Source organism: Fusarium poae, chromosome 1 (genome assembly GCF_019609905.1).
Source record: "Fusarium poae strain DAOMC 252244 chromosome 1, whole genome shotgun sequence".
Classification (NCBI taxonomy): Eukaryota; Fungi; Ascomycota; class Sordariomycetes; order Hypocreales; family Nectriaceae; genus Fusarium; species Fusarium poae.
In genome coordinates this window covers 864,309-889,747 of record NC_058399.1, presented here as the reverse complement: position 1 = coordinate 889,747, position 25,439 = coordinate 864,309, and the positions used below count along the sequence as shown (strand labels likewise).

Genomic DNA, 25,439 nt, shown 5'->3' with positions numbered 1-25,439 from the left:
AATGCACCGTATTGATGAGTTCTGGAAGGCATGTTTAATCTCTCTTTACGATACCCATGGGATATTAGTCTTGTTGTTTATACGAGCGCTCTGTCCCGTGTCCCCGCTGCGGTCTGGGGATGTTGAATCGGTGCTCTGGACTCTACATGGTTGCTGGGAATAACACGAACTGTCACGGTGGTCGCGAACCCACAGAGCTTGGAGATGTAGAGGCCTCCATAAATGGCAGTGGACTTGTCTCACTAGACGAGATGATATATCTATCATGAACTATACGATTCAATCTGAGGTTGAGAGTTAAAACTACTGCCTAGTAATGTTGGTTTGTTTTTGGGGTGTAGGGTAAGACACGCGAGAAGAATTATCGGAGTTTCGCGCTGAAGGAAGAATATCTGCCGGATGCTTTTCTGTACAGCTCTATCCATATCACAACTATAATCGCGGCCAAGCATTGAATAAGTCACGATTGATTAGTCTTATCATTAGTGAGGCAGTTGGGTCTGCTATCTCAGAGGCGATCTTTCACGGAGCCTCAACTGAACCAACAAGGGAGATCAACATAAAATAAACGGTGAACGGCGACAAATAAGTGAGATCTTGAAATAGAAGCACACCGTAACATGGCTTAAAACTTCAGGTGAGCTAAATAACGCGATCTACGCGGGGATAATTTACCAATCGTTGCGTTGATGGGAGGGCCGGGCTCTAGCTCTTGGGAAATGAGATGTTGACGATCATAGGCGCGCGTTTATTATATCCATGTCTAGGGTGGCAGAACGTATCATCTTGAGGTTCAGGGTAAACAATACAGCAAAAGCAATGATATCGACATTGACACTGACATTGATATTGAATTATGGGCCGTTGTCGTTGCTGAGTTTGGGATAAAGTTAAACGCCAGCAACGGCAATACAGTATTAATCAAAGTCTTGGGCCCCGCTTCAGAAATGGAGATGTCGAGGTTTTTACGTTTTAAGGAAACATGCAAAGAGACGTCATTAAACGGTTAAAACTGTAAAATACAATATCCACTTCTCAACCTCAAAGCCAACTTCTATCAACACACGGGAATAGTTGGATAGCACAGCCTCCCAAATAGGCATGATAATGCGAGAAAGCGGCTGAATGATGACCCGTCAGGCGTGCGCCCTGTTTGTTAGGGAGAATCAAGACAACAGCGAATGATAGAACAAGCTGTTAAATTAGTTGTGGCAGAGTTCAAGCCACTCTGATAGGATCGTCCACTATACGCTTCTACACGTGACAACATCATATGCTGATTCGCCATGTTGAAACTGTCAAGTAGTTGATGCCTTGCGAATAACAAGACCTCACTTTCTTTATCCCTCTCAAGAGTCAGTGAGTCGGTTGAAGTAATCGATAATTTCTGAATGGACATACGATCGTTTACTAGACTTGTATCGCACCCAGCAATACCTTGAAATGGATATGACACAAGAATTCAGCCCAGGAATGTTATCGTTCCCCGACCAAGACTTTGATTACAGTGCCTTCCTCCAAGCAGACGATATGACCTTTGGAGAAAGCGCTCAAAGTCAAATACAGTCAACTTCTGACTCATCAGACAAAGCAACACCGCCAAGGTCAACTTCAGGATCCAGCAGCGAAGTCGCTGTTCGGAAACCTTCGGCTCAGAAACAAAGACTTGAGCGGAGAGGTCATACAAAGAGCAGGAGAGGATGCTATAACTGCAAGAGAAGACGTATCAAGGTATGTTATGTGCCTTGTCCTAGTTAGTTGGTTGTTTTGTTAACGTGTATCAAGTGTCAAGAGACTCATCCTGCTTGTGGACATTGTACCAAGACGGGACTCAAATGCGAATATCCGTCTACGCCACAGATAACTCATCAGGTATTTGTTCATTTACAAATATTTGTGACTGACTGACCAAGATGGACTGCAGCCACATCACCAGATTCCGTTGTTCAGTCTTCAGGACATGCGCTTCTTCCAGCACTTCCTAACACAATGCTATCCTCACCATCCTCTAAAGCAAGAGGATATCTGGACCCATGAAATACCATGCATTGCGCACAATGTATGCTACATCAATGTGTATAGGGAACTTGTAAACTAATACTACCAGAACGAATATCTCATGCACGCCATTCTCGGCTTCTCCGCATCCGAACTCATGAGAAACGACCCCAGCATCTTACCATCAGCCATGAACCATCGTATCAAAGCCATAAGAGCCATCAAGAAACGCCTTGCAGAAACCACCAAATCCTCAATGAACTACGAGGAAGCCAACGCCATGGTGGCTACCTGTTTTGCCCTGACATTCCAATCTGTCAGTCTCGATGACGGATTGGCCGAGTATCTAACTTTTATTCGGGGAATCATGATTGTAGGGATGCAGATGATGTTTCGTGGTATCAAACCTATGTTTGACAACATGTTTGAGCAGGAGCAGGATGCGTTGCTCGAGCCTCTGATGCAAGGTCTTCCGCTTATTCCCAAGGGATTCACAGATTCTGCGATTGAGGCTCTTACGAATCTCAGACCGTTATGCGCGGAGGAAGTGGAGCTTGAGTATCATCAGCATCTCATGACCATGGTTGAGAAGCTATACGTCAACTCCTGGGATGGTGAGTCTTTAAGCGCAAAACACAAGCGGCATCCAACTGACTCGGTTTCACAGCATACAAAGCATACACATCACAATACGGATGGTGGATGCTCCTCCCACACGACACATTCCAAGCACTTATTGATCCGGATAACCAAGTCATGCTGCTCCTCCACACACACTGGGTTGCTATCAATGAAATCATAACGCCCATCAGCAGACAGGATCGTAACGTTTCTAGCAAGTATCCTCCTGATCAGCGAGAGGGGAAGCCGGATCTTGATCCTGGGTTTTCGCGGTGGTTGAAGTATCTCAATCGTAGCATTGATCCAGAGCACCAGGTTTATAATCAGTGGCCGATGTGGGTGGAGGAGCAGCTCGATGATGATATCACTTTCTTTGGGAGAGTTGCATGAGGGACGAAGACGAGGGACTGGGGGTGTAGAAAGCTTAATACTACTCACGTCAAAGAGAATGATCATGTTACTTGCTATCTATTTATTTTCTATATCATAACGTTCGCAGTATTAAGCCCCTGACGATAGTATCAAAGGTAAATATGTATGATTACCTCATTCTTCGCCTTTATTCTCTCTCATCGGCACTGCCTCAGCAAAGCCCCCCACATATCGTTTCTCGCATTCGTCGTATTGTTCTGTGTGGGGGTGCTGATCATAAGATGCACCAATCATGGTCACAGGGCTGAAAGATGCCTTGGGCTCTCCGAGAAATATTGCGCCGTATTCTTCGGTTTCAGCGAAGATCCAATTGTGTGAATCATTATCATATTCAGGTGACATAAGGGAAGTTGTGTAGTATATATACCGCCTCTTCCTGCCTCGAGATGGAGATATGGAAGAGTGTTCAACGACACTTACACGACTGACACTACAACACCTGAGACATCTTTTGATCAATACTTCCAAAAATTGACAAAATGGCTACAAAGATTGAAAATATTTCTCACTCAGAGTTACATAGTAATGGCTGTTCTTCTGCACATTTGTATCTACCTCCCGATTATGAATCAATCGAAGCCATAGAGCTACCCCCCATTTCACCTGCATCGTCCTCTACAAACTCTCTTCCCGAGTACACAAACATATACAACAACGGAGACTCCTTAATTCCTAAAGCAACCGACTTCCATCCTACAAAGCAACTTCAGATCCAAGCATCCGGATTGCCTCTCATCAGGCTGCCTCTACCCCCACAGCCAGATCCCATCTACATTTTCAACGTCGCACCAACAGGAGGCATCGAGGAAGCAGAATACGTCTCTGTTCGACCAGCTCGAAACTCAGGATCATGCTTCTTAGCTCGAGCAAATGATTGTTCACAAAAACCACTCTGCACGACAACATATCGCTTTGGACCAGGCAAACCTCCCAAGATCCGCCTCGAGGCAGAAATCTCACAGAACAGGCAAACAGAGGATATAGAGATCAGCTGCAAGGGTGTCTTGACCCGCAGCGTAATTATGCGAACTCATCTTGGCACATTCGAATGGCGATATAGTTCCCGCGCTGAACGTCGTGCCGCGCAAGCCTCTGTCGGCGAGCAAGTCGACTGTCTACTTATTCTCGACCAGGTGATCAAGGTAGCAGTCGCAGGTGGGAAACAAGAGGAGCGAAGACGCAAGGTTGGGCAGTTTGTGCGAAGCAGTGGACTTCGTACTCCCGGTTCCAAGAGGAGTACTGCTGGGAATGGAGGGCGACTTATGCTTGATCTGCGTGAGTGGATGGACAGAAAGGAGGAACGGAACGAGATGGAAATCCTTGCTGCGACAAGCTGTATATCTATGTTGAAGAAGGAGGTTGATAGGAGGAGGATGCATCAGGCTATTGCGATCATGGGGGGTGCTTCTGGCGGTCCCTAAATCTTGGAAGAGGTGACTGATGGGTGAGATCATGTATTTAGATAAGCAGCGGGAGCCGAGCTGAGTGGTAATATAGTCTTTAGAATGAAGTTGTGACTAGTAACCAACCTACCTAGAAGTTGACCTTTGAGCTTGGACTACAAAAATAAATTGCCTAAGGAGTATAATCTAAGTAACATAAGCTGGCCTACTAATTTCGTCTCTTGTGTTTCTAGCGGCTAGCTTTTCCGGTACACTGGTGCCAGCATAGATACCATTCCTATCTTTCATACTTCCCTTCAGTCCTGTACATCAGCCACCGCAGTTTTCTCTTTAGGTCCTAGCTCGAGCACTTCCGCTGAAACAGTCTTGGCCTTCTCATCCAAATTCGCATTTTCAAGATCCTTCTTACTGCACTTGCACTTATACCGCACCGTGCACCCTTTCTTTTCACCAATAAAAGGGTCACTGCGGCACGATTTACCAAATAGCTCCAGAAGCAGGACCCAGATGGTCAAACCCAGCGTGATGGATATAAGATTCAAAGAGTTGAGACTCGTAGCCAAGGGAAGACAGAACAAGATAATGCACACAAGCGTTCGGTTGGCCAACCGAGTCTTTTTGGACAAACGTCGAGTTGCTGGATGGCGGTGGTCGTGGCAGGCTGATATGACTCCCATAAAGAACAATGCGATAGCAAGACCATGGCAGTAGAAGTACCTGATACCATTGGCAATTTCAGGCTCTGCGCGCTCAATATAGTGATCTGTCAAGTGTTCAGGGTTCGCTCCAGGAGTGTCGGCAACCAGAACGAGTTTGGACAATCCAGCAGACGCAAGGATATAACTCATGATGAAAGGAAGATGCGCATAGTGCCATATCGAAGCTTGAATTGTTAACAAAACCATATCGGACTAGAAAAGGAGAGGAAAAGAAGAAAATGAAAACTCACAGGTATATACGGCCCGCCTAATGGCATGTACGTTAATGTTGCTTCCATCAACATCAAAGTAAATCCAGTTAAAGACAAAAGCCTGGCAGAGCCCAAGAACAGCTTTACCCAGGAACACATCAACTGCATAACCTCCATGGCTCTGGAACATGGGGCCCATGACAGAGTACCCAAATACTAAAGAGACAAAAGCGTTGGTCCGCTCGACCCGATGTTCGATGTTGACGGCTGGAAAGAATTCGAAAAGACTAGTAAGATACCTGGCAAATCTTTTAGGCTGTGAAGTCGTTCGACCCCATTGAAACAGTCCGGTTAGGATACTTTGGCCACACATGTCCAGGGCGATAGCAACCCAGATAAGACCTAGACGAGAGGGCATCTCGACATGAATACTGGCGATCCAGATGGTTGCAGGGACAATGATGTTGATGGCCTGGCAGACCATGACTCCGCGGACCATTGGTAGAAGGTAAGCCGTATATAAGAAGTGCACTATCCCTCTGAACCTAGCGGCGACATAAAAAGACACAAGCATTGTATACGTGTTGTGTTCTCCCTCGTAGAAGGCGTAGGTCATGTTGGTTGAGAATCTGCCCAGTTAGACATATAGCTCTTCTCTTTGGAAGTCAACGTACCCCAAGAGACATGCAATCTCGAACAGAATCTCAAGCCGAGTAAAGACGTCGTCTGTCTCGAACCAACTCAAGATCAAGGTAATGTCTGACCAGATCTTCCACGACATAATAAAGGTAATTGCAAAGCGAAGCAACTCCTTACCGGTCGGTTCTGCCCAGACGTGTTCACCATTGACGTGAATGATACCGACTATCACTCTTATTTAGGACATGGCTACCACAATGTATTGGAATGCTTACCGTATAGAAGATCGAAGAAGAGCTCGATAGCCATGATTTCGGTATTTTCTGAAGCACGCCACAGTAGACCTTTGTGAAACCACTGCTTCACAACTGGCTTTTTGAAGAGCTTGATCGTCTCCCCCAATCGAGATTGACTACCACTGGACGCAACAGATAGTGTATCAGACGTAGACATGTTGGATGAGTCAACACCGGGCGGAGGCTCATCATCATCGTAAGTCCTCAATTCAGCTCCATAGCCAAACTTGTCGAAATTAGCATTTAGATTGGATGTGTTGGTGGAGAGTCGTTGCAGGTGGCCGTTAACTAGATCAAGCTGACATTGCATATCTTCCCACTCATCAAAGGCAGGGCCATGTTTTTGACGAAAGTGATGACGGCGGCCTTCATGATGATCCCGTGTTTCTCTAAGATATTTGTGATGTTCTTGTGATCCATGGATGACAATCTCGACCTGGACATCGTCACGATCTCCATGTTTTTTGCGTAATTCATCAATATCTTCCGGAAGAGATGCGATTACCTTTTTCCCACTGGGAAGGGTAAACTCTTGCGGTCGCCGACGCCGAGTAGGTATGAAGGACATTTTGAAAGAAGTGATTGAACTTGCGAGGTTGCGAAAGACAACTCACCTCTCTCCTTTATATGAGGAGGAGCTGAAGAGCTGCAAGATAAGCACAAAGACCAATGGTTTAAGCTTATTGGGCGGCCGCCTCTGTAGTAGCCCCTGCTATTTTGATGCCGCTATTATTGGCTTTCGGTGATGTGGTCTCACAGATTATTTGAGTTGAAGCTGCACGACCTATGCATGTTTGGGATAAGCATGTTTCGCTTAAGCTTAATAAGACACGAGTAGGCATGACTAAAAGTGAATGTTGTTGTATTTATCATCGTTGAATATCTATGAAAGTGAGAAATGTTTGATGTGAAGGAATGTTGAAGGATTCTTAGCTTGTAAGACAGGTAAGTAAAGTAAGTGCTGTAAATTGGCCAAGAGGAGGCAAGAAACTTAGCCTCAAGCTTAGTTACCTAGTACAAAAAAGATACTCAAAAATGAGGTCGATAGAACAATTGAATTATCTTATCTCTCTGAAGCAATATTAAATTCTCTACAACAAGGGTGCTGTACTGTAAATTGGTTACCAGATCTTCCAGTCTCGCTGCACTAACACGACGATCTGGCATCACGTGACACATCATCACTTCCGGCTGTTTCCCGGTTCCAGCGACTAATGCGGCCTAAGGCTACCATTTCTAGCTCTGCCGTCGTCCGGTAATTCGGAGCAAAGATTCAGCCATCACCAAACTACCAAAACCAATTCCCTCCCAATCCAACCTCCAATACCGCCAAAATGCCCGCCGCGTGGAGAGCCGCTGGTCTTAGGTACGTCAATTGAACTCCCAGACATTGCCGAAATTATCGCCTGCCGTCGAGCGACCCGTTCAACAAGCACCGAGAAGCTAACATTGGTCTTTCCCGATAGCTACAACCGCTACCTGGCCGTCGCCGCCCGCGTTGTCCGCCGCAGCCTGAAGGACGACAAGAGAATCGTTGCCGAGCGCCGAGGCGAGATGGATCTGCGATTCTCCAAGTGGCAGGTAAGGCGATGCGAAAAAGAATGAGCGATAGAGAAAAGCGACAATATCACTAACGGGTAAATTACCTCAACAGAACGGAAAGCAGGGCGAGCCTCAGAACCTTGCTACTGCCAACGCTGCCATCGCCGCCGAGAACGCCGCCTAAGAAAATCGACACGGATAGATGATTGCGTACGGGATATTGGAAGCATGGCGCCTGAAGGGGATTGATTGCTCGGCTAGGATGAGATGGAACTTATTCACAAAGAACCGCCGATCGCATGCACCTGGTGCCACTGTATCATAAGAATTGCTACAATATATCAATCAATTCAAAAACTACGATTGTAATTGCGACGCAATAATTGCTTTAAACAAAGTGTTTGTCGTGTTCTCTGAACAAATTGTATTGTCATGATGGTAGCGGGACGCATCTCAACTTTCTGGGCACCCGGCTACTGCCGACTCTCCACAAAAGGCCTTGAAGAACCACCAACATATTAGTAGCAGTTCAGTTTGTTATGACATTAACTGCCATGATTTTATATGCAAATTCTAACAGGTCTCTATGAGCCAATGATTTTTGTAAATTGTATTTGACCAAAATTTAAACGATTCAATAATCTATCTCCAAACAAGTACGTAGTGGTGGAGCCATCATCAACCGATCAGAGACAGGACCATCCCTTCTCACGACTCAACCAACTTATCGTCAACATCTAATTTAATACTAAAATCTCAACGCAAACACCAACACGCGCAAATGGTGCTCAGGCGACAATATTGATTCATAATAGCATTTATTTTCGACTTACTCTACGAATATGGACGACTCAGTTATTCCTGATGGTGGGTGCCCAACAACACCTACTTACCCTACCTTGCCTCACCTTGAATTATGTCAAAGTCTGACTCTGACTCGACGGCACAGATATTGCGAGATTATCGCTAAACTACCAATATGAACCCCCGCCCCCGCCTCCCCCAGATATAGGGATGGCAGGAATAATCGCTGTAGATATTACAGATAAATTTAAAGAAGCTATCAACAGTGAGTTTTCATTCTTGGTACATGATGACCCCGCCATTGACTGACTGACTCTTTACCACAGTCCTTGCACCTGGAGATCTCGTCAAAGATGACTTATTTACCTTGTTTGATTCCGTCGCGGCCCTTGAAGTGAGATTTCCATTTTCACTCTACCAGACCCAAAGCTAACGTGCGTAGATCATGGACCCAAAGATGGACAGTGGTTGTGTCGAGTCACCAGATGAACTTGAGGAGCTCTACGACGTTAGTCGGCCACTTCTTCCGGAGGAAGTGCTGGGGATCATAGATCAGCTACTCTGTCATGAAGTATGAGAACAATTTACACCAAAGGAGAAAAACAAAACTAATTTGTCTATAGATGGCCTGGCACCAAGGATACCCTCTGTCGCAGACTCTGTTCACCAGCATATATGCTGAAGCGCTTCTGACACCTACGCCACAGACTGTTCAAGATGCTCGTTTCGTCCGAAATGCATTTGAAGAAGCCTCTGGAAACTCTAACATGCTGGAAATTCTAAGGGCTTATTGTCTTGGTTTGCTCAAGGCTTGTGGTTATGTCAACGAGCGCATCAAGTCCGAACACTACTATGAGGTGAGCAGGACTGGAAATCGCCGAGATACTGAATCAGCTGACATCCTTTGTAGGAAGAGGACTTTGTGACAAACACATACCACCGAACACTTCTTGCAGAGATACAACCTGAACACATTCAGCATGCTATCCAAGAGGCGAGAACTTTGCTCGTCACATTGGGTGACGAAATCAGCCATGATCTCAGACAGGCACTCGACCAGCGATTACAGTTAAGATCGTATTTCCTGAAAGCGACAGAGTGTCCCAAACACATGAGAAAGCCCGACGTGGCGAGAAAACCATGGCTAGAGTGTCTTGACATCCTCCCAAGCATCAAGGCTTCCCATGATCTAGGCCGACCTGTCGATGATGCCTTCAGCGCCAAACTCCAAAGGAAGCTTGCTAGTACTATGCCTCCGAGACCGATTGTACAACTAAAGTTTGAAGATGCATTTGAACACTTGACAAGACTCTTCTCAGACGGCGCTGAACTAATCGATGTTCTGAACTACACCGACTCCCAATGCCTACAGGTAAGATATGAGACCTGCTTAAACAATTCAATGCTGACAATGCTTAGAACTTTGTCTATTACTTTCAAGCCAAGAAACCTCAACCACTGGTCTTTGTACGGACTCTGCTTCAAACTTTCCTATTTAACGAGATGGAGGTTTTAGGGTCCATGAGCATTCGCCAGATACTAGACGACGACTTTTCCATCGTGACACTACCAGCTAGCGTCCAGCTTAACCGCAACAATGATGAGATCGAATTTCCCCAAGATCCCCGCTTCATAGTTGCTGAACAAATGGAGATGTTCCGTAAAAGAGCAGCGCAGCCTTTTCTCGATATCTTCAGGACATATTGCCAGAATCGATGTCGAGTGCGACGTACGCTTTCTCATGTCATTAGAGATTGGGAAAATCTTCAGGTTGACGCCGAGGAGATCGATCAAAATATTCAAGTCAAGTTGAGCGAGGAGCCTATGAGACGGTTGACAGGCACAAACAGTGCTCCAGTCGAGACATGGTCCCTTCCCCTATCGTCCTGGACGTATCTGTACAAGATCCGTCAGATGGAAACTATCGTGCAACTCGGTTTCGAGTTGGAGGTCTACCAACCAGACGAACTTGCCGGTATGTACTGGTATCTGAACTACCTCGCCAAATGGAGATTGCAACATGGAGAAAGGATCGAGTCCTTTATTGTTCGGAAAGTTGAGGAGTCGCGTGCATCCTCTAAACCTCGCGACCCCACCGGCGATGGCCAACTTGAGCGATCCCTTGTCTTTGTTCGGCTCACGCTTCTCGATGCTGCTGTCACATGGGAATTAGCCGATGCGCTCTCATGCGTTTACACCGTCTTGCTGCGGCTCAAGCTGGTCAAGCTTCCACCCAGACCGTACAGCAACGATGAATTACGCTTTGATCTGCGCATGAGACCGTTTGCTGTGATCGGTCTCCCACCTTTACCCAGCTTCCAAGAATTTACACAGGGAACTTCACAGCCAGAATCGCCCACAGCAGACATTCTTCATTATGCAGAGAGGGCGCTCAAGGGTGCCAAGCAAGGACTTGAGGCGTTAAGCAAGATGTCTGCACGAGATGCTTTTGCGGTTGGTTCTCACGACAAGTGGGTCACTTCCAAGAAGAATGCCCTGAAGGCGTGCATCGCAACGGGACTCGCAATCACAACGTTGCAGAAGGCATTGGAAAGGAGGGAAGATGACTTGAAGATCAAGGCCGAGGTGCCAACACCGGACAAGTGTTATCATGACTGGTGGATTGTGCCTCGCATAGTTCCTGTTTAAGTCGTTCAATGATGTATAATGAGGCAAAAAAAACCAAGGGAATAAATTCAGTATGTGTTTCAAAACTACAAACGTACATTTGGGTATCCAAATGAGAGTTACCTCCTTAACCAGCTATCCTGCAGAGGCCTGCCTCTCCACTCTCAACCCAAGCAGACCGCAAGCCATAATCCAAATAATACAACGCCGTTTCCACAATAGCGTTTTCTGAAATTACAATCAAATGCATTCTCACCGTATATGCTTTTCGATATGGGGACGAATATCGATAATGATTGGAGTTTTTTAGTACTTTGATATCAATATGGGTCTTGTGGGACCAGCGTTTAAACTAACGTTAAGGTAGTTTAAGCGACGCGACGGCGAGCGGCCTGAGCCATTCGAAGACGCACGGTCTGCTCATAAAGGACATCCTTGAAGGCAAAGAGAAGAGCAGCAGTGAGCACACTCTGGGTGATCTTGGGACCAATACCTGTTGATTACAGTTAGCGCATTACTAAGAAAGACCAATAGTATATAACTTACCTCGGTAGAGACCAGAATAACCACTCTCGCGCACGATGCGAGAAAGAGCAGCAAGAGAACCCTCCTTCTGACCGCTTTGAACGTGCATCTGAGACTTGACAGTGATGTAGGGGTAGGTGATCGCAGTAGCGAACAACTTGCCCAGAGCACCGAGGAAGAAGGCGACAGTAGGAGTCACCTTGCGACGCTTCTCGACTGTGTTCTTCAGCTGCTCGAAAAGAGTGTACTGAAGAATGGGGTTGATGACGAGTACAAGAGCCGGGATGACACCGGCGAAGAGAGCCTGAGGACCCTCGTTCTTGAGTAGCAACAGTAGAGTGCCGATGGTGCTGGGAGCCTTGGCAGGCTGAGAAGACTCGCCGGCCTCGACATCCTTCTTCTTCTCCTGCTGGCGAGTGGTGACTCGAGTGTTGACAACCCAAATAGGGTTGGTGATGATAACGGTAGCGGAGCCAGCAATGGCACCGGCAATCATCGACTCAACGGTAGTGAGTTTGGAGCCAGCACGACCAGCCTTGGCAGCGGCCTTCTCGAAGAAAGCGCGGGTCCATTCGTACCAGTAGTAGTAAACAAAGTTGGTAATGCTGATACCAAAGAGGGCCGAATTAATACCGGAGTACAGACCCGAGACACCCTCACGAGCGATGATGTTGCCAACAGCCTCGCTGAACTTGCTCTCGGCCTTCTTGGACTCGACCTGGGCGCGTGTAGAGAGTGTGATGAGAGGGTAGCTTCAAAAGTGGTCAGCGCATTGCGTCGCATTAGGAATGCGACACGGGCATCGCTGATAACCTACGTCAGGATCATAGATAAGAGACCACCTCCAGCGCCAGCAAGAGCGTGGGCGACGTTGTCGTTCTGAGGGATAGCGGGAGCCTCGGGCGCCTTCTCAATCTCAATCTTGGTTGGTGTGATCTCGACCTTTGTGACAGGGGAGTCGATCTCAGGAGTGGTCTCCTTGTCGATGTTGTCCGACATGATGGCGCCTGGAGAAGTATATAAGTGACTGTCAAAAAGCAAGGGTAAGCGACAAGCGCGTTAAAGTTTGTTGCTTGAATTGAATTGATGGAAAAAGAGATGAACTGGGGAATGTATTATTGAAAACCTGGGGAACCTACAGTTATTAGTTGCGCGCGGGGCCGTGCTTAATTATGTACTGTATGTAGATCGTCTATCTCGGCAATGGCTGATGTCTCAACTGGAAATGCCTAGGGACTCCTCCTGTAACAGAGGAGAAAGGCACAAAGTACAGGAGGTCCTCCTCTAAATATACCGAGGTCGGGACGGGGCATGATTCCGAGCAGACATCCCTAAAAGTCGGCCACTGTTCCGCATCTGAAAATGAGGTCACCTCCCAGCATGTGACGTGGGGACGGGACAAAAGACATGGACCGGTAAACTAGACATCTTTACCGTGCGTGCAAGTTAAAGACCGCTAAACTTAATCAGGCAGTTATTCTGAGGACTGTTTATCACCCAAGAACCAAGATCCGGGAGTGAAAGCGTCGGAACCAGGGAGAAACAAAAGATGCGAAGATTGTAACCACGCTAGTCCAAACTGAGCCCAATGTCAACATGTGCCGCCACGTTGACCCCGGTCAATGATCCTAACCCACACCGCGGCGGGTTGGTTTGGTTTTGCAACAAACAGATGGTAATAGTTAGTGCGCGCTTGCCTTCATGCATTCGGCACTTCACTCTGCATTCCATTCCATGAATGAATACCACCAAAATATTAGTCGTCGATGCGAAAGCGCAAGAGCTTAGCCGCTGATTCCGACTCTTTCACTGTTCGCTGGCAATCAGTGGTCGATATGAACACGCCCAGCGCGGATATTATGTCCTCGCCAGATCCACTTAACGATACCGTTGAACAGCCGCCTCGGACTCAAACCAAGCCTCTAAGTGCTGTACCTCCTTCGACCACGCGTCGTATAATTCGCAGCAGTCAACGGTCTAGCCGATATTCATCCGCCGGAGTAGGAACTTCGCCTAGGAGGCAGACTTTCGAACTCGAAGTTGGAGATAATCAGGCACCCCAGAGATTATTAGTCACCGTCGAAACCGAGGAACCGAGCATGTCGGCCGGGCCTAGCAGCGCGCGTCGAAAATTATTCCAGGACAGTCCTTACATGCCTGCAGCACGACGGAGAGAAATGGCCACCACTACGACGACAGTTCCGTTAAAGAAAGCGATCGAGGAGCAGGATCAAGATCCTAACGCGACTCCGAGAAGACGAGGTCGCCCGAGGAAAACAAACGGCACACCATTACCAAGCGCAGGAATCAAGAGGAAAGGAACGCCAATAGCAGGGAGTCCTCGAACACGGCGGCGCACATCAAAGGATACAGACACAACAGAAACTATTGCGCAACCTACACCAGGCACGAAACGAAGGGGCCGACCACCGAAAAATCGATCTATCGACTTGGGACGTAAGCAAACTTCAGGGACACCTTCAATATCGAAAAGCGCCCAACAAGAAGAAGACATCGATGAGCTTGCAGACGCTGGCGATATATCCGAACTTCCTCCTATACGCGCCGATGATTCTCAAGCCGATAACGATGTGACTTTGGTAATTACACCGTCGGAAGCTGAGGCAAATCAGTTGCGCGCAAATCGAAATGCCCATAATACCGCGCCTGCGCAACAGTCAGAGCCCGACTCAGATATCTGGATGGCTACATTGGACGATGAACCAACTCCTAGACCCGCAACGAAAGCTGCATCCAGACCTTCAAGCCCAGAGCATGGCCGAGATGGCGGTTCATCAGATTTCGGAGACTATGGGTATGGGCCTGCTGGGAGTGATGTTTCCTCCGCAGACGAGCATCAGAGCGACACCCGACCTGGAGTTGGAACCGATGACACTGTCGCAGCGGGTGAAGAATTTAGTATGATATTTATGGACTCTCTACCATCATTACAAGCGAGTTTGCGCAGTTCGACACAACAACAAACGGAAAACGATATTGGCGAAGAGACGAGTATGATTATCAACAACACCTTAGAATCACTACGACAATCTTTGCAGGATCGCGACAGGCCTAAAACGGGTCAGGAGACTGCAAAGGAGGGGGGTAAAGTGGAAGCACCTAAAGGATCCGCACCAGCAGAGCCTCAACAGGACTTCCGACAATCCACTATTCGTCCACCTTTAACATTCTCACCCAAACGTCAGCTGTCTTCCAGTTGGTGGCAAAGCCCTCGCAGAATGGGTTCTTCACCTTTACGACACCAGGTGCTATTAAAATCGAACGTGCCTGACGCCCCTGAAACTACCGAATACCGTGGATCTCCCCTTGCGTCCAACCGCCATGACGCATCCCACCTCGAAAACGAAAACTCAAATGCCTACGACGATTCTTTCTCAGAAATTCCTGATGCTGTGCTTACAGAAGCTACGCCCCGGCGCCCACGAGCGAGCACTAAAAAGCCACCAACGGAAAAGGGGGATATTCAGATGGAAGATGCACAACTTATTCAACTCGAAGATGAGCCAGAAGTGCAAGAAGAGGCCCCTGAGGAACCGGAGGTTCAAGAGAAACAACAAGAGGACACCAATCAGCCAACAGCTTCTAATGCAAGCGCCGCCTCTCGTTCTGATGCAGGGCGTCTTCCTACCCCTGACGATACATCTTCGAATTTCGAAGTTGAAAGTGATAACAACCAGAAGACGAGAGATGGCTTGCGGAAGTCTACTAGGCCAAACTCAAGCAGGGGCTCTTCACTGAAGAATCCATCACCTGAGCCTGTGACCCAAGTTCAAACGCTGCCGGAGCCTGCAGATGAGATTATCAATGAGGCTGTGACCGAGGCGAATGAGGACGATGAGCTTTTGATAGATTTTGATGCTCCTGCCCAAGAGCCCGACGACCATTCGGATGCGGATCACCAATTCCTGGACGAACCTGACGACCACTCTGACATAGACGAGCAAGTTTTCGAGGAGACTGTTATAGCCGACCCTGTCGAAGAAGAAGAGGAAATGGAGGAAGAAGAAGAAGAAGAAGAGCCTGGAATCGTACAGGAGCTACCTAAAGTTGTCAAGCCACACCAGCCTCGACTGTCTTTGGAAGCCGAAATTCAGCAACCAGAGGTGACACCGATGAATCAGCTCACATCACCTATTCAAGAACCTCAAACTTTACCCGAGCTCATGTCAGAGAGGGCCAGACGCTCTACACTATCACCTGCTGTTCGAGCAGGTCGCGCTTTGCAAAGTGTAACGTCGGATCCTCCATCCCCTGAGGCTCGTGATCAACATTTGCGAAGCCCCTTCAGGAGCTCTGTTACCAGAGACTTGGGACCAAGAGAATCCCAAAACATGCGACGCACAAGTGCCAGTCCTAGGAACTCGCGTGCTGTGACTGAAGCTGCCCAGATCTCCGAGGGGAACGAGGCCTATGATGATCCCTTTGGAACCAATACCAGACATACAGGACAGCCTAGCTTTATGGAAGCTCTCGAAAGGAGCAGTCGTACTTCCTCGCCACGTCACCGACGAACAGCATCTAGGGATTCTGCAGCTAGTTCGACGCATTTCCAGGCCCCTAGTGAGGGTGGCATGAGCTGGGTACAGAACGAAGGTCCTATCAGCCCCAACCTTCGTGGGGATGTACCTCTTGAGGCTTTTGCACGTTCAACAGTAAGACAAGCCGCCCCGCCCGCTCCTCGCAGACAAGCCGACGAAGCGGCGGATGTTGCAGATGATGAGACAGAAGATGCGGGTGATGATCTGGATTTGTGGGAGTTTGAGGCGCAGAGGTCAAGTCCGCGAGCAACCCAGCAACAACCTGCAAAGAAGCCAGAATCGCCTTATCGCGCACGGGGCAAGATACCAAGTACTTGGGGTAAACAGACTACCAGAGAAACACAACAAGATGGAAGCAATGATCAGAGAACCATGAGTGAGATTGATGAGACAGAAGATCGTCAAACAGAAGCCATGGAGATTGCTACTGAAGACCCACCTCGAGGGGAAGAGTATTCTCTTCTGAATAAATCTCGGGCTGCCAAAGAAACCAAACAAGCTCCGGCCACTGCCAAAGCGAACCGTTTCGACTTGTCGGCCTTCTTCTCCTCTCCAGGAGTCCTCCCAGGAATGCTGGCTGAAAAATTCTCTCCTCTCAAGATGTCTGTCTTTGGAGCACGGCCTGCTGAGCCTGAGCCCGAGCCCGTGGAGACAACACAAACACTACCGACAAGCTCCATGTTTCCACAGGTGCCTCAGCAAGAGCTTCCGCCTCGAGGCAAGCCAAGACTTGGTTTCTTCTCGCCCGTCCGTCCTGCTCAGCCACCGGCGAGACAAGAGCCATCCGAGCACTCAGAAGAAGAGATGGATCAATCAGAGTCAAGTTCTAACCAGTCATCCTCAGATCGCCGCTCAGAGGCATCTTCGGTACACGAGCTTGATGTGTCCATGCAGGATACCTTTGAGCAGCCTGACGACAGGGAACGATCGGAGGAATACGAACAGGAAGACCTGGATGAGGAAGGCACCGAAGAGGAAGTGGAAGAACTTCAGCCTCCTGAGATGCCATCAGTGCCCCAGAAGGCGAACTTCACTCCCGAACGTCGACGGCCTGCTCAATCCTTCTTCAAAGCCTCTGCACGGAGCGCGGTTGCTCAACCGGAACCGGAACCAGAACCTGTTCCTGTTACAGGGGAGCCCACTCCGCCACGGATGCAGCTCTCTCACGCCGATATACACAGATGGCAGCAGGAAACCTCCAATGCCAGCGAAGACTCCCCAGAACCAACCCCAGCCAAACCCGCTCCTCGACCTGCTCCCCAACCTCTTCTTCGACCACTTCCTCCTAGAAACGCTTCCCCTATCAAATCAAGCCTACGCTCTCCTCTCAAACCCCATACCCCTGGCCGTGTAGTCGAGTTTACGAGCAGCGTCCTCTCTCCCATAGAACAGGCCAGGGTTCGACATCAACGTCGACTATCCAATTCTTCAGCAGCATCGCAGTCCAGTAACGCCCCCCAGCGACCGCGTATCAGACCACCACCCCGCCAAACTGCCAATAAGGAGAATCCCACCACCATCGAGGTCCCTGCGTCTAACGCCGGACCGCCTAAGAAACAACCACGTCCTGCACCCCTATCACAAACGGTCTGGACCCGAAAACATTGGCTTGTGCTCAATGATTTACTTCAAGAGCGTCGTCAACGCCCTTTCACTACCTATTACGAACGTTGCTCAGACAAATATCTTGGAAAGACAGTTGCTAGCCAGGGTGAAGCCATGACGCTGGAGCGTTGGCACTTGGACTGCGTCGATGCCTTCAAGGCTCAAGTCGGCGGCTGGGACGAAGGTGCCCTGGCCAAGAGACTATTTGCTCTTATCCTAGGCGAGCAGAGGAGAAGCCAGGATGCTTCTTCTTCTGCTGGACCTAGGCGAGTTATGTTTCATTGAATGATGTAAAGAACACATGTTTGCTTTTCCCTTTTTTTTTGCATCGAGTTATGAAGCATGGCATATTATTTAGCATTCATGAGGCGTTTTGCTTCATGAGGAGGTTCTGTTGCTGTTGGAGATACCAAGTACAAAACGATCATTTGTATTCATCACGCCTTGCATTTTATTCAATACCCCCCTTTGATAGCGGAAACTGGTCGAGGCATTGTCTGTATTAGGGTTGGATTCACAGGCACAATATTACTTATAGGACACATGAACAAATACAAAGCATTGGCCAGCATAGACGATCGTGTCCCCTCTTTGAAACGCCTAGTCTAAGATACTGTGTGACATATTACATACAATAGACCCAAATCTATTCCAGCATAGACGCCTGGTTTGTGTACAAAACATCGACGACGCTGCTCAATTTCTCAATGGTTGCGAGAGCCGCATCGTACGACTCGTCCCGGTGCGTCTCGTCAAAGATGATGAGGCAGCCAGCCCCCTGGTCCAGAACACCAATGATGACCTTGTCCAGGATCATCTGAGAAAGCTTTCGCTCAACCTGCTGGGTGTCAAGGCCAACCATATTGGCGATGTGGTCAATCTCCACACGCGAGAAAGGCTCAATAACCTTGATAAGGTTTTGCTCCAACATAGCGTCGTAGAGACGACGGAGGTGGTTTCGGATGAAAGTGTCGCTTCCTAGCTCGTACCGGTAGGAGGAAAGTGCACGCTCGTACTCCTCCAGTGATCGATTCGAGTGGGCGCGAGCAATAGCTTTCATAGCTTCTAGGTTTTTACCAGCGTACTTGAGGGCTTGCTTCGAGGCCATGAGGTTGTTCACGTCGTCGACAAGGTTAAGCATGATCTTGCAGAGAAGCATGTATTGCAGGGCAGCCTGAGCCCTGGTGCTCTCGTCTTGGGAGTGGTAGCCATCGAGGGCCTCGATGAAATAGGAGAAAGCGGTGTTGAAGTCCTTATCTTCAGCGTGAAGCATACCGCTTTGCATATCGAGGTTGGCCTGTAGCATAGGAGGTGTGTATACACTGGCAGCGCTAGTTCGTGCACTGGTGAGAGCAGCACGGGCCTTGGGGATGTTGCCGAGGGCATGGTAGACTCTGGATTCGAGGAGTTGAACTTCGACGAGGCGGAGCTTGTCGTCGAGGCGCTTGAGCTCGCGAAGAAGGTTGTTGATCAGACCGAGGGCTTCGTAGTAGGATTGCTTAGCCATTTGGAGTGCTACCAGGCGGACCTCGAGGTCCTGTCGCTGAAAAGCACGGCGCTCGGCGGTGGCCCATTCTATACAGTCCTTGGTGACGGAGATTTCGATATCGGTGCTGTCGGGGATTTCCTTGATGAGGTCGAGCAGTTGGCGGACTACGTCACCATGTTAGCTGGCTGCGAAGCATTGGCGCAAGATTGTTGCGGTGTTGAAGACATACCCAACTTGGCCGACTTGGCCTTTGCAAAGGAAGAGAATACTGTCCTGCTCTCCTTGACCAGGTTCACCAGCTCTTGCGTCTTCCTGTTGTAATTGTTAGCGGGGCACGAGGGAAGCGGTCGTGTGAAGCGGTGCGCACTTCTCGTCTCGGTAGATCTCCCCTAGGCTGACCAAAGCAGTTTCATACTCGCGAGTAGCTGCATCGGATGTGGTGCTGGGAGCCTTGGAGATGATGTCCTTGTAGATGGCCTCAGCCTTTCGTGGGTCGGACTTGGCGAGCTTCTGCGCTTCCTGGACCCTCGCCGATTCGGCCGCCGCCATTGTGTAGGATGTGATTTCGTGTCGGGGTGAAAGTCGTATGTAGTAGAGTTATGCGCTATGCTACGCGGACGGAGAGAAGGCGTCAAGGGTGGCGAAGAATAGTAGTCGTTATGATGATGTTGTTTAGTTGAAGCAAATAGATAGCAGCAATAATGGTAGCTACCACCTTAGCCTCCAGGTTGCCAGAGCACGACGTAGACCAGCCAGTAAAAGAGTGGGCCTCAACAGCCTCAAGGAAAGGTCAATTGAATAGGTTGGTTAACAGCGGGCTTTCATTGATCCGCAGCTAAGCTAACTACCCTAGATCTTTACATCATGCCCTGTCAAAGTGGGGGTTTGCCGTTCTCAATGGAAGCTTCCCGTCCCCGGTCCAGTAGCCGGTGCGACCCTTCGACATGGGAAGCGAATCATGCCGACAGCTTAAAATTTCAGTCCTAACTCGGAGCTTTAAACTTCCTGATAGTCTACCTACCACAAGCCACTGTACACTTTACTTAAGTGCACCAGCCTCTCCTCACTAAACTCTTACCTTCTTCCCCTTCATCCATCTTTAATTTATTTCCTCATATATCTCACAATGTTCCGCCAGGCCATTGCCACCTCGTCCCGCGCTCTGCGAGCTGCTCCCAAGGTCGCCGTCCCCCGGCCCTTTGTCCAGTCGCAATTCCAGGCTGCGCCTGCTTTCACTTTCAGATCCGCCCAGCCCGCCGTGTCAAGATGGTACAGCGACGCCAAGGAGTCCGAGTCCAAGCCTACTGAGGAGGCCAAGTCGGAAACCAAGTCTGAGGAGAAGCCCGCCGAGAACGATCCCCTCGCTGAGCTCAAGAAGGCTCTCGAGGCCAAGGAGACCGAGGTTAAGGACTGGAAGGTATGTGGCGACCAAAAAAATCTCAATTCGTGTCTGTAATACTAACCATCACAAAGGACAAGTGCCTGCGCACTGTCGCCGACTTCCGTAACCTGCAAGAGCGCACCACCCGTGAGGTCAAGTCCGCCAAAGATTTCGCCATCCAAAAGTTCGCCAAGGATCTCGTCGACAGCGTCGACAACCTCGACCGCGCTCTTGGAATGGTTCCCCAGGACAAGCTCAACGCCAAGGACCGACCTGAGGGCATTGAGGATCTCGCCAACCTGTACGAGGGTCTCAAGATGACCGAAGACATCCTCATGAACACCTTGAAGAAGCACGGCCTCGAGCGTCTCAGCCCCGAGGGCGAGAAGTTCAACCCCAACGAGCAGGAGGCTACTTTCATGACTCCCCAGCCTGATAAGGAGGACGGCACCGTCTTCTTCGTTCAACAGAAGGGTTTCAAGCTCAACGGCCGAGTGCTGCGCGCCGCCAAGGTCGGTGTTGTCAAGAACAAATAAACACACACCTCTCTACTCTAATATGGGAGGTGATGTGTTGGACACATCATCTCTACACAAATTCGCATCTCGCGTGTACTATTAAACCTGGTTATCGGTTGGCGTTGGCTCAATGTATAATGCTCCCCTCATGATGGTCGTTTTTCAACTTGTATGATGGTTACAGGTATCTGGAAAGGAAGGAAAAAGTTTCAAGAGAGTTGGGACATTTGTACATAAAAATAAAGACGTACATGTATAACAGTGGAAGAAGTGGAAGATGGAGGCAATGAAGGTGTCTTCTTGATATGATCCCAGGAAGACAAGGTAGAAATGAATACCTATGCTGGTACCTCAGCTATGATAACGACGAATCTTGTAAAGAAACATACGCGTTTCGAGCATCAAATGATGTAAAGTGACATGACTGAAACTATAAACATCGTCTTATGCATTGAGGTGGGGTTGTTTTGTTTACGCCATTCCTCTCTCTACACATCACTTCTTTATCTATCTATCACAAATGATCAATCACAGTATATGCACAATATTGTTTGTTAACTCTTTATTCCAACAATCCTATCAACTCAATAAAACCACGCCAGAAACACTAACAAAGAAAGGCCAACAAAACACCTGGCACCTCGACCCTGGTTTATGCCGATGATGCAATACATATAGAAACAGGCCTGTAGTTCTGGTTGCTCCCCTTATCTCATAAGACTTCAAAAACAAATGTACGCGCTTCCTCCCATGCCATGCCATACTTCAATCCCAAACTATATCCCCAATGCCGCAGAGATACATCTCCCAAGTAGGTTGGTAGGTTGGTGATGGAGGGAAATCATTCCCCAGCAACGCCCGCGATGTTGCCTCACTGGCCTGTTGCTTACCAGAAGTTCCTACCAGTGTCAACAGCAATGAAGGTAAAGAAATAACGTAAATGTAAATCGTTATAAAAGCAATATTCATGCGATGGTCATTACAACTCTTTTATGCTGGCCCACCGAGCTGTCTTTCTTGCTGCTCCCTCCTGCTCTCCTCTCCCCAGGAGAAGATGACAAAAGAGATCGGAAGACAATGATGAGTAAAAGGTTCCTCAAATCCAAGAAAACATTCATTCATCCCATCTCCAGTCATGAGTACCTTAGAGGATTGGACACTTTCTCTTCTTCCTCTTAATTTGTCCCACCCCGGGTGTTGATGTTGACTCGCGCTTCTTGGAAGAACCGGAGGCTGCTGCTGCCTCGATTGTTTTCCGGTCGTTGGCGACGACGGTGTTGATAGCCTGCTCAAAGATCTCGTCGACACCTCGCATCTCCTTACTACTACATTCCATATACTGAGCGTTCATCTTCTTGGCCAGTGCCATACCCTGCTCAGTGGTGACTGGGGTGAGGCCTTGTGTCTTGAGCATATCGATGCACGTCTTCTTGTGACGAAGATCTGACTTGAGGCCGACGAGGACCAGAGGAGTGTATGGGCAGAAGTGTAGAACCTCTGGATACCACTATTGGAAAATGATCAGCATGTTGTGTGGCGAATAGATTGCAAGTATCATACCTTATCGAGTACATTGTCGAGGGAGTTCGGACAGTCAATGGCGAAGCATACAAAGATCAGGTCGGTCTCGGGGTATGAGAGCGGTCGGAGACGGTCATATTCCTCTTGGCCGGCGGTATCCCACAATGCAAGCTCCACAGTCTTACCGGTAGCAGAGTGGATGGGATAGGTGATGTAGTTCTCAAAAACGGTTGGTACGTATTTCTGTCTTGTTAGTATCGGTGCCCAACGGCGGCAGTTGGAAAAGGGTCGCTTACCTCTGGGAAATAACCCTGGCTGTAGCTAATGAGCAAGCAGGTCTTGCCGCATCCACCGTCGCCGACAACAACAATCTTCTTGGAAAAGGTGGGCGCGTCGGTGACGTGGGTCGCTGCCGACTCGCGGCCCGTCGACGAGCTCATAGTGGTGCTGACGGTGCCTTCGCTGGAACGAGTGCGCTCTTGACGTCGAAACTGGTCGTTGGGTTCAAAGTAAGAGGTACGGTAGGATTGAGATGATGCCATGCTTGGGCGCAAGGCTGTAGTAGTGTGAGTCGCGAGATGCAGGCGCGAGTCTGTTGAGTCGCTTAGCCTTTAGCGTAGTATGTCGATGAGTAAAAGATGTCTTTGGTTGAGATGCGCCCAAGGTAGAATAGAATATTCGGATCTATGGTGCTTGTGTGTTGTTGATGCGGGGTGGGAGAAGATGATACTATCGAATGTCTGATGCGATATATGTATAAACGGCAAGCAGAGTGGAATGTAGAAGTTGATGCGACGCGGATTGGTTCAAGATGCTGGAGCTAATGAGGCTCAGTATAGTTGAATGATGGGTGAATGACAGTGTTGGTATTGTCTTGTCTTGACTTGTCTTGGGTTGAGTTAAGGTAAGTTAAGTTTGTGTTGTTTGCGGCAAGTTTAAACTACTTGGTCAAGCCCAACAAGTGGAAGGACTATGGGGAGTCAAGTCTTAGTGTGGCTTTGTTGCACCACCAAGTTACCCGAGTAAACATGTTGACAGGGCAACTGCCTTTGGGGGAGGGTATAGTTGCTTGCGGGCAGTAGCGGGCTCGGGCTCTACCTACAGGCTGGCCTACAGCTACAGGCTGGGGGTTGTAGAAGCCCGGGCGGGCCCGTTCAGTGGAGGTGAATCACTGGAGCTGAATATGACGGAACTCATTGGCCCGTGCACCTGCTGACGAGAAAATTTCCTTGGCCAGGAACTCCGTGCTTCTTCCCTTTTCTTATCGTGACTTGGTCCAAGCTCGACTTCTCCATTCTCGTCCCCATCCATGCTTTCTCTCTCTGCCTTTTCTTCAAAAGCTTTTCCCACCAAATTGCTTTCTCCTTTCTTTCTTTTCTTTTCTCCTTATCTTTCACAACGACCACACAGCACAAGACACCAGCGGTGAAGAAGACTCGGAATAATGGACACTCAAGTTCCCAGCAAATACATTACTCTCGTATCCAGCGATGGTTTTGAATTTGTTGTTCTCCGTGATGCCGCTATGGTCAGCCCCATTATCAAAGGCATGCTTGATGTGAGAAGTCAATTTGCTGAAGCCAAAGAGGCCCGTTGTGTTTTCCAGGAGATGAGGTAGGTCAACGTTGCCAACACGCTGTCGCGTCCAGATGGCTTGCTCTGTGGATTGATGAAAATTCACGATGCTTTGTTGAGAGAACATCCGAGACTTCTCGGTTGGGCTACATGAGTACTCACTACACTTGACCTGACCACAAACGCACCAAGCCTGGTTGTCTTCGGCCTCTGCTGGAACAATCCGATCCTTGAGAGAGTAAGACGCTGATGATAAATATATCAACAGCGCCATGGTTCTGGATAAGGTTGTCGAATACTTTCACTACTGGTATCGCTACCGCAACAGCGAAGACGTGCCCGACATGGACATCCCCGTCGAGCTTTGCCTCGAGCTGTTAGCCGCGGCCGATTACCTGGGCCTGGACCAGTATGCAGCCATTGCTACAATCTAGCGCATGGATACTAATCTCATCTAGGGCGAACATGAGCATGAAGTGAAGACTTCTAGAATCCAACAGAATTGGCCGCTCTACCTTTTTGTGCCTTGCCATGTCTACGATATCTCTTTATGACGGCGTTTTGGAGCTGGGGATACAGTCCAGCTTGCTGCTGCTCTATCAAGAACCAGCAGCTTGTCTTTGTTCTTTTGATCTTTTGATAATGATAATGAACAGTACTACCGGCCAATGATACAGGCCAAGCCAAAACACAACACCCATTCATCCCCTCCAGATTCAAACATCCAAACGTGACATGTCACCATTTCAGCATATGCGTTGTTCCCTTAACTCCTCCGTGGGTCCAACGTCTATTAGAGATGGAAGATTAAAGTAACCCTCTCACTCTGCGTTACTCAGTTGACGCATTGAGCTTTCGCTTTTTCTGAAGGGCAACATTTCTTAATCGTAAATCCGTGTCATTTTCCCCGTATCCATGTTTGGTCATGTCAATTTCATTAAGGAATTTATGCCACCTATCGTAAGAGTCTTAATGAGACTGCTATGTCAGTGC

General features: G+C 48.6%; 11 protein-coding genes across 11 annotated transcripts; 7 read left to right on the top strand and 4 right to left on the bottom strand.

The window, feature by feature from the left end:
• Positions 1–1,443: 1,443 nt before the first annotated feature.
• Positions 1,444–3,009, top strand: FPOAC1_000324 (uncharacterized protein; the record flags this gene model as incomplete). Its single annotated transcript, XM_044844940.1, has 5 exons — positions 1,444–1,731; positions 1,786–1,872; positions 1,925–2,059; positions 2,108–2,612; positions 2,666–3,009. The coding sequence occupies 5 exons, from the start codon at positions 1,444–1,446 to the stop codon at positions 3,007–3,009; spliced, it is 1,359 nt and encodes a 452-aa protein (XP_044710856.1).
• Positions 3,010–3,530: 521 nt separating this feature from the next.
• Positions 3,531–4,472, top strand: FPOAC1_000323 (uncharacterized protein; the record flags this gene model as incomplete). Its single annotated transcript, XM_044844939.1, has 1 exon — positions 3,531–4,472. One exon carries the CDS (start codon positions 3,531–3,533, stop codon positions 4,470–4,472), a length of 942 nt encoding a protein of 313 aa, XP_044710855.1.
• A 278-nt stretch (positions 4,473–4,750) lies between these two features.
• Positions 4,751–6,867, bottom strand: FPOAC1_000322 (uncharacterized protein; the record flags this gene model as incomplete). The annotated part of the gene is made up of 4 exons (XM_044844938.1): positions 4,751–5,337; positions 5,404–5,993; positions 6,039–6,228; positions 6,279–6,867. The coding sequence occupies 4 exons, from the start codon at positions 6,865–6,867 to the stop codon at positions 4,751–4,753; spliced, it is 1,956 nt and encodes a 651-aa protein (XP_044710854.1).
• A 766-nt stretch (positions 6,868–7,633) lies between these two features.
• Positions 7,634–8,025, top strand: FPOAC1_000321 (uncharacterized protein; the record flags this gene model as incomplete). Its single annotated transcript, XM_044844937.1, has 3 exons — positions 7,634–7,665; positions 7,766–7,880; positions 7,954–8,025. The coding sequence occupies 3 exons, from the start codon at positions 7,634–7,636 to the stop codon at positions 8,023–8,025; spliced, it is 219 nt and encodes a 72-aa protein (XP_044710853.1).
• Positions 8,026–8,683: 658 nt separating this feature from the next.
• Positions 8,684–11,294, top strand: FPOAC1_000320 (uncharacterized protein; the record flags this gene model as incomplete). Its single annotated transcript, XM_044844936.1, has 7 exons — positions 8,684–8,708; positions 8,791–8,910; positions 8,972–9,039; positions 9,088–9,216; positions 9,269–9,502; positions 9,556–10,017; positions 10,065–11,294. The coding sequence occupies 7 exons, from the start codon at positions 8,684–8,686 to the stop codon at positions 11,292–11,294; spliced, it is 2,268 nt and encodes a 755-aa protein (XP_044710852.1).
• A 347-nt stretch (positions 11,295–11,641) lies between these two features.
• On the bottom strand, positions 11,642–12,797 carry FPOAC1_000319 (uncharacterized protein; the record flags this gene model as incomplete). Its single annotated transcript, XM_044844935.1, has 3 exons — positions 11,642–11,766; positions 11,820–12,550; positions 12,616–12,797. 3 exons carry the CDS (start codon positions 12,795–12,797, stop codon positions 11,642–11,644), a joined length of 1,038 nt encoding a protein of 345 aa, XP_044710851.1.
• A 767-nt stretch (positions 12,798–13,564) lies between these two features.
• Positions 13,565–18,247, top strand: FPOAC1_000318 (uncharacterized protein; the record flags this gene model as incomplete). Its single annotated transcript, XM_044844934.1, has 1 exon — positions 13,565–18,247. The coding sequence occupies one exon, from the start codon at positions 13,565–13,567 to the stop codon at positions 18,245–18,247; it is 4,683 nt and encodes a 1,560-aa protein (XP_044710850.1).
• Positions 18,248–18,608: 361 nt separating this feature from the next.
• FPOAC1_000317 (uncharacterized protein) lies at positions 18,609–20,000 on the bottom strand (the record flags this gene model as incomplete). Its single annotated transcript, XM_044844933.1, has 3 exons — positions 18,609–19,615; positions 19,681–19,763; positions 19,819–20,000. 3 exons carry the CDS (start codon positions 19,998–20,000, stop codon positions 18,609–18,611), a joined length of 1,272 nt encoding a protein of 423 aa, XP_044710849.1.
• Positions 20,001–20,577: 577 nt separating this feature from the next.
• Positions 20,578–21,368, top strand: FPOAC1_000316 (uncharacterized protein; the record flags this gene model as incomplete). Its single annotated transcript, XM_044844932.1, has 2 exons — positions 20,578–20,868; positions 20,925–21,368. 2 exons carry the CDS (start codon positions 20,578–20,580, stop codon positions 21,366–21,368), a joined length of 735 nt encoding a protein of 244 aa, XP_044710848.1.
• Positions 21,369–22,494: 1,126 nt separating this feature from the next.
• Positions 22,495–23,413, bottom strand: FPOAC1_000315 (uncharacterized protein; the record flags this gene model as incomplete). The annotated part of the gene is made up of 3 exons (XM_044844931.1): positions 22,495–22,857; positions 22,911–23,114; positions 23,168–23,413. 3 exons carry the CDS (start codon positions 23,411–23,413, stop codon positions 22,495–22,497), a joined length of 813 nt encoding a protein of 270 aa, XP_044710847.1.
• Positions 23,414–24,315: 902 nt separating this feature from the next.
• Positions 24,316–24,926, top strand: FPOAC1_000314 (uncharacterized protein; the record flags this gene model as incomplete). Its single annotated transcript, XM_044844930.1, has 3 exons — positions 24,316–24,485; positions 24,715–24,855; positions 24,905–24,926. The coding sequence occupies 3 exons, from the start codon at positions 24,316–24,318 to the stop codon at positions 24,924–24,926; spliced, it is 333 nt and encodes a 110-aa protein (XP_044710846.1).
• Positions 24,927–25,439: the final 513 nt, after the last annotated feature.